The sequence below is a fragment of the Juglans microcarpa x Juglans regia genome, chromosome 3D (assembly GCF_004785595.1).
Source record: "Juglans microcarpa x Juglans regia isolate MS1-56 chromosome 3D, Jm3101_v1.0, whole genome shotgun sequence".
Lineage (NCBI taxonomy): Eukaryota > Viridiplantae > Streptophyta > Magnoliopsida > Fagales > Juglandaceae > Juglans > Juglans microcarpa x Juglans regia.
In genome coordinates this window covers 38,832,393-38,843,134 of record NC_054598.1, presented here as the reverse complement: position 1 = coordinate 38,843,134, position 10,742 = coordinate 38,832,393, and the positions used below count along the sequence as shown (strand labels likewise).

The 10,742-nt window shown below is 35.2% G+C and overlaps 1 protein-coding gene across 1 annotated transcript; it reads right to left on the bottom strand.

The window, feature by feature from the left end:
• Positions 1 to 3,853: 3,853 nt before the first annotated feature.
• Positions 3,854 to 9,612, bottom strand: LOC121255949. Its single transcript, XM_041156518.1, is given in 3 exon segments — positions 3,854 to 5,836; positions 5,839 to 6,780; positions 9,474 to 9,612. Coding segments are annotated over 2 exon segments (2,376 nt in total). The 5' UTR covers positions 6,664 to 6,780; positions 9,474 to 9,612; the 3' UTR covers positions 3,854 to 4,285.
• Positions 9,613 to 10,742: the final 1,130 nt, after the last annotated feature.

The following is a 10,742-nucleotide window of genomic DNA, read 5'->3' as shown; positions in this document are numbered from 1 at the left end:
GGAAGTTAATGCTGAATTAAAAACCTTATGTAAGCCTGTTTTATAATAAAAAAGAAAAAAGATAATTACAGTCGTGAGTGTCTAAGTAATTCTTTTAAAAAAAATTTAGTAAATAGTAAACTTAATTTTTTTTTTAAAAATGATTGTATAGCGCTTGTATATTCTACGACTGTATGTAGCATTACTCTATTAAAAAAAAAAAAAAAAACATGCATAAGCCAAGAAAATAAATTGTTTGTTTTTTTTTTTAACGGAAAGTTTATGAATAACATTTGAGCGGTAGTTCGCAAAAATAATGAATCACCAATTAAATTTTTTAACTTTTCGTCAAATCAAAGATCTTTTTCTACACATCTTTGGATTCTGGTCAAAGATTGTGTCAAATATATTCTAATTAATATCATAATTTACTATTATTTCTAATAATAGAATATTTATTTTTTAATTTCTATACGTGGCTATATTTTTAAATTTAATGCAAAACGTCATTGATTGGTTGAAGAGTCACAAATCCATATATGCACAAATAAAATTCAAAAACCGAAAAAAAAAAAAGACCCAATAAAAATATACGAGAAATATTGATTTGCCCACCTATTTGTACCGCTCTATTTGATCACTTGATAAAAATTTTTTTTTTACTTAATGATTAAGAAAGTGATTTTAAATATATTGATATTTTTTTTATTTTTTAAAAATATTTAAATATATTAAAAAAATATAAAATAAAAAAAATTTACAATAGTCTCAGCAGTCAACATGGGACGGCTGCACCCAAAATATAATAGGGTACCCTCCGGCCTCCGGTTAGGTAGGACTAATATGCACAAAGAATTAATAGGGAAGGGACAGATTACCCAAACAGCCGGCCTAGAGTTTTAGGACCCTCTCTGAGGAAACAAACGTATATAGGCGAGTGGAAGCAAAATATATATGAGTTGGTACGTAGTTCTAGAAGGAGAAGGATCGGTCAAGTTCTCTGAATTTGATAAAGAACTTTTGAATTCGACAGCAGATGAAGTAAATGCCCATGAAACTTCCTTTGTAATGCATTGTATAATAACTCATGACATGGTCTTTGCATGGTGTCATATGCATATGCTCCTTAATAAATATAGAAACTACCCCTCATTTAAGATTCTTTGTCTCATGTTGACGACACTTTGCGTGAATGTCTCTGCCGAATTTACATGATGGGAACTATTGACCACAAAAACGCGTTACAATTAATAATATGGGTATTAAAAATATATACATGATGATGACTTCCAAAGGATAAATAATCTAGCCATAAAATAATTATACAAAAATAATCATACAAACTGATCATGTAGTTTGTTAAATTGTAAAGTTACTTTTATCATAAAATAGATACGACGGATCACATAAAACCACGTTAGTTTGTAAGATGATTTTTATATTATTCATTTCTGGTTATAGCACTCATCTAATATTCATAAATTCGAAAAACAATTATTGTAATAGTTTCCCAACGAATCATGAATTAAAAATAGATTTTTTTTTTTTTTTGCTGATAAACATTAATTTGTTCAAAAATCCAATATTACCACACTCTCCATTCTATGCTTCCGGGATAGAAAATTCAATTCTCGATAGATTTCTTTGGTGTTGAGATTGTGGACACATCATGTCAAGGCCAGTGAAGTTGTTGGCAAATATTACATCTTCTCATAGTTGACAATGAGATTAAACTAGCTGGCGCCATACGAATGAAACTGCCGACAATCAAGTGTAGAGGAAGCGTTAAATGCAATCTCCTCTTTGTGATGAGAATAGACCCATAACATCAGCCTATATAATCTCAGTGCACTTCATGATGACATGAGTCTATTCTCGTTACAAATAATCATTTTCGTTACAAATAATCATTTATATTAAATTATGTTATTTTGTAAGTTTTCTTTTATAAGATTTATATATAGATTTAATATTTCTCTTACCAAAACAGCTAGTTCTTCTGTCAAAAAATTCAACGAAGCATTACCCTAGATTCAAGGATGATTAATATAATTTTTCTACCTCAAATACATCCTTATGATGTTTTCAATAAAATGTATAACACCGAGGGACTAAATTGATCATCATATATATGATCTAACGACCCAAAAAATAAATTGGACAAACGGTCCCAATATTCTTCGTGGATCCGCAACTTCAACTCTCATTGTTGAACAAAAAAATACAGCTAAGATTAATGATCATATAATTGGAATATTTTTTTTTATTTTTGCTGACGAAAATTCATTGAATGCAACGTTTTTTTCCCACATGCTCGGAGTGATTTTCGTCTCTGACCAAGAAAATAGAATGAATATTTTTGTCAAGCCTTCATTCGAACCGGGTCCAAGAGGAAACTGAATAAGGGGACTCAAAATTGTCTTTTTTTTACCATAATTGGAGCATTTTCTAAGAAACTTGCAAGAATCTGAAACAAAATTGCGGGATTGATGCTGGAAAAAGTAGTAGTTCTAATATTATTTTCATAATATTGCGAGGACGTTTGAGGTTTTACTAGACAAAATGGGCGGGCGTTTCATTGCAAAAGTAAGACACGCATTTTGCTTTAACAGTTATTCCTAATTAAGTGTTGAATTAACCAAGATTCGAAAGAAATTAAGATAGCCGTAAAGATAGATTTTTTCTTATTTTCTCATGATGACTTGCTTTCTCTACTAGGTCGAAAAATGTTTCATATATTGATTTCAGGCCACCAAAACCGTACAAGCGCCGCACTCATCAAACATAGATCTACAAGAAGGGTCAAGAAACACCGTCGCCCGCCAAGCATGCATGTGCGGCTCATATACCACCCACATCGGGCATTATTTCCGCACACCATTGCAATTGTGAGTCCAACGACTATACGCATGTCACCAATAGATTTTTTGACCTCAAATGTTCAAAATACGTGTAACCCTACTCCATTCCCACCGCACGAAAACAATAACCTATATTCATTAGGGATTGCAAACGATCGAATTTTTCCTTCTCAAGTTATTCTACTATATTTATATTTTTCTCTAATGGAAGCAATGGAAGTGGAGTTCTCCTATGAAATGCACTCGAATGTAACCCTATCTATCATTCATTACCCGTTTCTTTTTATTTTACCACCTCTCCTTTTGAGCACAATAATCATTGTAACGAGATTTTTGTATTGTGCACCTCATCCCCCGGCCCCTCTTGTATCTCTATTTTAATTTTAATGCATCTTTGATTTAAGAAAAAATAAACCATGCATGGAAGAGTGACAAATATGGAAGTAAAACTTTTTTATGAAAGCATTAGTCAGGAAATTATTGGAAGTGAAGAGGAGGAAGGGTTCTATCCAAACCAGAAGAAAGTGACTGGAACAACAATGTGCAGTACCATACAGTGATCAAGTAAGAGTTGTTGAGATTGGTTTTAAGAACACTATTTTCTTTTAAATAATAATCATGCCCGACTGAACAAGCTAGAAGAAGACCAGGTACTTGTGAAGAAGAAAGCAACCTAAACAGTAGTGGGAAAAGAAAGAAAGCGTCAAACAATGCAAGGAACATACTTCTCGAGCTAAGTTGCCACAAACAAAATGCAGCAAGAGTGCCTGAAGCAAATCCAAAGATCCCCAATATCAAAGCAAACGACAGTTCATTATTCCCATATATAGTCAACAACAGCTGATCTTCCGAGATTGTCCATGGGGAAGGGAGCGAGCAAAAAGATGTTATTAAAGTATAACCTAGATCAATCATTTTTCTTGTTTCTCAGTTAAATATAGAAACGGCTATTGATCATAGCTGGTTGTTGCAGATTACAGGAAATTGAAAAGGGAAACTTCAAAATGAGTCCATCACGTAAAAAATCTCTAAGATCTCGTACAAAAAACGTATAAATACATCTTGTATATAAAAACTAGAAACAAAATCGAGTAGGGTGAGAAGCATCCACATCTGGCTCATGAAATGCCCATGAAGTCAAGGTTGTAACGTTTTTATCTTCTATAGCTTGAAGAAAAAGACCTGATGGTGATACTCAGTATGGTCATGCATGAGCTTCCATCCATGTGAAACTTAACTGTCCCAATAATGTACAGCTAGAAAACCAAAACACTCTGGATCACTTTTGATCCATGAATAGCCAATTAAGCATTTTCTACAATATGGGTCAGGCTTGCAAAAAAAGAAAAAAAAAACTCAAAAAGGGGTGTATCCAGCGAGAAACACATCCTAAATAGGAAATCTTAGCTTTTTTAGCATCGTTTACCCATCAGCGCCAAGCACCACTATCTCTCATCATCTTTGGTGAGCGTGTCATCCTTTGCTGCCACTCTATCATCTTGGTTACTTGTCTGAGCATTCCCCACCGTCTCCTTTACATTTCTTTTTGGGATACTCTGCAACACATCTTCCTCGACACAGTTCTTCAATGCAGGCTCATTAGATTCCGTTATAACCTGAAGGAGTTCCAAAGGGGTAGCTGCTGGGTCTAACTCCCGGCAGTCTTTTGGAGCGATATCAGCTTCTTGGCCTGTCAGTAAGCAATTAGGGACCTGATGAGAGAAGCGAAACATTTCTTCTTTGGGAATCCTTCTGACCTCCATGGGGTCCATGTGCTTGTGAAACACAGTCCTGAAACCAGAAACTTTTACAAGGGGAATAACAGACACACCTTGTTCCACGTTAAAGTCATCAAGCACTTCCACCATGTCATATTTGTGTATGACATCAGCAGATGTATGCTCATTCCAATCCGAGGACCAGTTTCTATAAAGAGCCCAGACTTCTCCTTTCATAGGATATATGCAAATGACCCCACGGGCTCCTTTTGTCCATGTAACCTTGTGAGAGAAAGAATTTAATGTTTCGGTAGTTTCCTGTCTGCCAACCCTGAAATCCCCACAAGTTTTGGAAAAACCGGAACCTATCCAGTGTAGTGGGCCCAATTCATTGTTGCTCCTTGAGTTAAGCCAACTGATCCGCATCTTAAATGGTTTCAACGAGATCACCTTGTGAACTCGAGCATAGTAACGAGGCATGCCATCATCGTCGTCATATGCAGCCCAGACCTGGTTATCCACAAAGGAACTTTCAGTTCTGTCCAGGTCAAAATTGTGAAAGTCAGAATCTGGAACATTGATTGACAGTGATGCAACGGAATCTTGGTCTGTATCATCATCCGTATAGTTAGACAGAGACTTCTTGTTTTGCTGTCTTTTGCCACTAACATCTGACTCACCTTCCTTATGCAGGTCATATGTGTCATCATTCACCGCACTCCGTTGATTCTTGGTCTCTCTGTTTTTCACCTTTTCCTTCTCTTTGTTCGCATTATTTGTTTCAGCTAATGAGCTCCATTCTTTAAGTTTCTTGCGGAGTTCAATCCGAGCCTTATCCATTAGCATGTTCTTTGTTTCAAAAAACATCAACTCTCTCTCACTGTTAGGCTTATTATGTGTGCCAGCAAAACTATAGATCTTTTCTGTTCCAGAATAACCCTTGGTTGATTCAGATGCACCTCCCATGCCAGGTCCTACATTTCCCATGGTCATTTGATTTGCCACATAGCCTCCATAACTGTCATCTAGCTTTCTCTTCTTCATTGGCATCTCTCCTGTAAGGGCAGAATTACCCATTCCCTTGTATAGATGACTCCTCTCCCATTTGCTGTCAGCCGACCGTGCATCCTCACGTTCTCTCTTCACTCTCTCACTAGCCTGTTGAACCACAGTTGCAGCTTGAGCAGCAGCAGAAGTTGATGCAGCAGTGCAACTAAAATCAGCCCCTCTTGAGAAAGAATTCCAGTGAAAGTTAGTGTTATTGAATGAATTCAGACCTGCAGATCCCCGGGTTCCAAATTTTGAGCAGTTTTACAATTCCTAGCAGCATTATGTGCGTCACTGCTTGTAGCATGATGTCTTGAGTTCTGATGTGTTTGGCGAGAAGTCCAACTGGATGACTTAAAGACATTTGGAGGTGGAGGCTTCTCTAAAGCCATAAAGGCCTCATGACAATTTGGGCAAAGCAGAGTATGATTTAAATAAATCCTGAGGTACTCATAATGTGTCTTGCATCGATTACAAACAGTCCAAAAAGTGTCAGTTTTGATATGCGGAGGACGAGGAACTGAAGTAGGACCCACCCGAATATTGCAATGGGTATTCCTTGCAGTTGAAGCAACATTACTAGTAACATTATGAAATCCATTTGTTCTGGGTGGCCCTGATGGACCACCACTCCAGGCTGAAGCTTTCTGCTGAAATCCTTTTAAGTTCCTCTTCTGGTTATAAGCCAATCTCTTAGCCTTATCCGATAACAAACTCCAGGCCTCGGAAACCAACTTAAATGCTCCCTCTGCACCTAAACACTTGTTTTTATCAGGGTGAAGAGTGAGAGCTAGCTTCCTGTATTGCTTCTTTACGGTCTCATCATCAGCCAATGGATTTACGCCAAGTACACCATACCAATCTGCTTCCCCACCTATTTTGTTTTCTGCAGAGATATAAACGTCAAGTGTTGTCAACATTTGAGAGAGCCCTTCAAGCTCAGGATACAAATTTTGAGCCTTTAGAGCAAATTTCTTTGCACCAGCATAGTTTCTCTCTGTAAACTTCCTCTCTGCAATGTCTTTAGCCCTGACAGCCTCATCTTTATTGCACTCCATAATACTTTCTTCCTCAGCTTGCTAAACCCAATAATATACGCAATTTATAACCAGAAATATCAGATTCAAAAATCTGGTGCTCTTTTGCTTAAGCTAGTACCTTCAATAATTAGAAACCTGAACCCCAACAAAAATTAAACAAAAAATTTAAATGTTTATTATATTTAAGAAAGAGACATTCATGTCAAATTTTGATCAACAGTACATGAATCAAGTAATTTAAATCCTTCCAAAAAGAACAATAAGACACAGATCAAATTATTCAGTAACTGAATTTGAATTCCATAAAACCAAATGGCTAGGACAAGCAAACCATTCTACTTTGTTGAACTTGAAGATGAGCACAAAATATTAGTATCATTTAAATAAATGATGCAGTAAATCAGTAATACAAGTTACTAACAATACTTGTCCAAAAGCATAGGTTGAATGCAGCTCCACATAGGCGACAATGTACATCTAGCCTTCTTCAAATAACACTTTTTCCCTGATCTACAGACAAGCTTAAGCACTCATTACTAAATCTTTATATTTAAAAGTTAAATTTGGGTCATAGCAACTTAGCGTGTAAGGTGGTTATCTATGACTTACGCCCATGACACGCCAGTGGACATGGCTATAGAATTGTTCCAATTATTGAACCAAAACATTTAAGAGTGTGAAAACATATAATAACTCAAAAATGGCAGCCAGTTGACACGGACACATGCATACTCATACAGAGAGAGAGAGAGAGCATAAAATAAAAACAATAACCAAGAAGGAACCAAATCAAATTCCATGTATGCATTAAACTCCACAGCTCTTGTCATGGAATTGTAGAAACATAAGACAGTGGGAGATGCAGATAAGTTTCGCTTGATAGATGAGAGTAGCTTTCTCTATCCATCTCCTCTCAGAGCCCCCCCCCCCCCCCCCCCCCCAAAAAAAAAGAAAAAAAAAAAATCGACTATTTAAGCATTTCTTTTGGTGGTCAAAAGAGTGTCTGTCATCTAATAATCAAATGAACCTAGTATACCCATAGTTTGTGGTGGAGGTCTATCAGTTGCAAGCAGAGACATGAAGGTTGTAATTTAAAATAGTTACCTCTAGCTCCCCAGATTTTTTACATGTGGACATTGTTTTGGGTGTTTTCAGGTACAGAACAAAGAGAACATTTATATAAATAAACCACCAGATAACGCTCCTAAGTTTTGTTTCACTCAACCTGCAATATCTACTGCGCAACCCATATCCAAAAAAGTCCAGGGAACATTTTTTTTTCTTTTTTTTTTATGAGGGGGAAACCATTCCATGGTAGAGCTCTTAGGACTCGCCCATGGAACCTAAACCCCCGGAGACTAGCACAACAACCCACCGCCACCCTCTCACTTAAATCGCAGTTTGATCCCAAGGGGAATCGAACCTGTGACATGGGGCTCATGCGCACAAGTTCGCCCTCATCACTTGGGCTATCCACGGGTGGGTCAGGAAACATACAGGTCAATCAATCTTGTAAATGTATGCATTTTCAGCTTGACAAAACCATACATTAATCCCAGGTAATTTGGGTCAGCTACTTTGATCCTTTTAACCAGGCATTCCTATCTAGGGCAATGTTCCCAATTACCTCCAATCCATTGTCATAATTTGCACAACCCCCCCCCCCCCCCCCCCTTCCTTTTTTGATAATTTCGAATCAGCAAAGTACATCTTTCTTATTGATGCATGTTTTTGGAATTTCCAATCTCACGTAGTCAATAACAGTCATCGACTATAGGAGGAACTGTATTACCGATCCCCATCCAAATTAACCACTTGTTTTCCAAGGATCCCAAAACCCCTACAATGTAGTGACACCAGTACATACGAGGAAGACAACATCAGAGAAGTTTTGGTATCTGTTTAAATAACTTAATCAACAATTTTTTTCAGAGCAATGGTTAAACCCTAACATCCATGATTCTACACTCCACACCCCACCTTTATACAACAAGCCTTCTTGCGTCCACAATGCCTTTATAGAAGATAATCTGATAGTCCATCAGTGATCAGAACAGTCTAATCAAGTAAAATGACCATTCTTAAACATAGAGAAAATTAAACTAAAATAAAAAAACCCATAACTGAATCAAAATTACGAAGAAAAAATGACAAAATTAATTTATTCCGATAAAAGTATTTTCACCATGCAACACAAAACAGAAATACGAAGAAATAAGTTATTGCAAAAAGAATCTGCTTTTCGTTTTGTTCATAATATTTTGGGTAAGATCACAAAACCATTCAGAAAGTGAGACTGAGAATCGGTGCGTCAGTAGTATACCCAATATTCTATGCTCAACGCCACACAATTTATAGCTACGATAATTACCTTAAAAAGACTGAGAATTATATGAAACAACAAGCAAGAAACTCATTCATAAAGAATTATAGCCAGCATGCAGAATGCCCACGAAATGTAGCACATAAAAACTCGCTTTTTTCCCTAACACGTTCATTTTCCCACAAAACCTTCAATAAATAATATTAAGATAAATTCAAAAAGAAAGTAACAGGAAAAAACTAGGGAAGCGTTAACGGTTCACAAACTGAATTCACCAACTTAGAGAACTCAAAAGATCAAATGAGCAAAAAGTTGGCCGTGGATCTACAGGAGCAGAGGAATCAGAGTAACGGTCAATTTTTAGTAGCACCATTTATATTCTAAATCATTCAGTACTTTCCAAACAAAACCCTAGATTCCGTATTTTCCAAGATGGTACAGAAATTTATCAGTAAAATTTGCTCTTTCTGAGGGAAAATTGAAAAATGGAGAATTTAGTAAATACCCTTTGGAAAAAAGTCTCTGACATGAAGAAATTTGGAATCCGAGAAGACCATCACTGTGTAGAGTCACCTATTTGTCAAAACATCCCAAGAACATGAGAGGAATTCTCAGATGCCCAAATAACTTTAAAAGAATAATAATAATAAAAATAATAATAATAATAACAATATTAAAGAGAGAGCCAAATAAAAAATAAAAAAAATAAAACAAGCAAGTATGGGTTGGGTTAATATTTTACTTTTTTTTTGTTAACCCTAATGCACTATATTTTATAATAAGTTGGAACCTAGATGCTAACTATGGTTAAATTTTAACCTTTAGGTTGAGTTTGCAAATTTGTAATGTGTTAAAAAATGTTAAAGCATTCATGGTTAAATTCTTCTAAATAAAAAGAAAAATTCTATAATGAGAAATTATGTTTTCATAAATTTACACTTCAAATTGTCTAAAGTTTTTTTTTTTTTAATAATTATATACCATCCACATCTTGATGTGCAAATCCTCATGGTTAACATATTGATTGAAAATGAAAATTGTGAGATGCTTAATATAGTGATTTCCTATATTAAAATAAGAAAATTATTGTATACGGTATTTTGCTTTTATATTACTATATTGATGCGGTATTACATAGTAATTGGATTAACTATTGGTTTTTTAAGAAAGAAAATTTAAGAATTAATAGACAATGTTACGTTAATATAATGAGATCCAAATGATGGCGTCGTTTAATTACACGTATAAGATGAGATGAGATGAAATAAAAATTTAAAGTTGAATAAAATATTATTATAATATAATTTATAAATATTATTTTTTGTTTTGAAATTTAAAAAAATTAAATTATTTATTATATTTTATACAGAAATTTAACAAAATTGTAATGATTATATGAGATTATCTCATCTCATCTATCTATCAAACCAAGCCAGGCATAAAAATATAATATATGTGTGGAATGTGCTCAACCATGAAACCATCCCAACTGAAGGAAATTGTGAAGTTAATCTAATATTTGATGAAACAAAAAGAATCTTCTCTAATTTTTCGTAATTAAATTTTAACGAGTTTGACTAATTGGAGCCACCAATCGTTATCAATTGATCAAAGATCTATCATGAAAAGGTGCGTCAAAACTTTTCTGGGACTAAAAACAAAAAAGGAAACACGACACTTTGTTTTGTGTATCAATCACGTATTGACTAAATTCTTAAAAAGTCAGGTGGTTAAATCTGGAATGGACAATAGATAAGCTTCAGATAGAAACAAA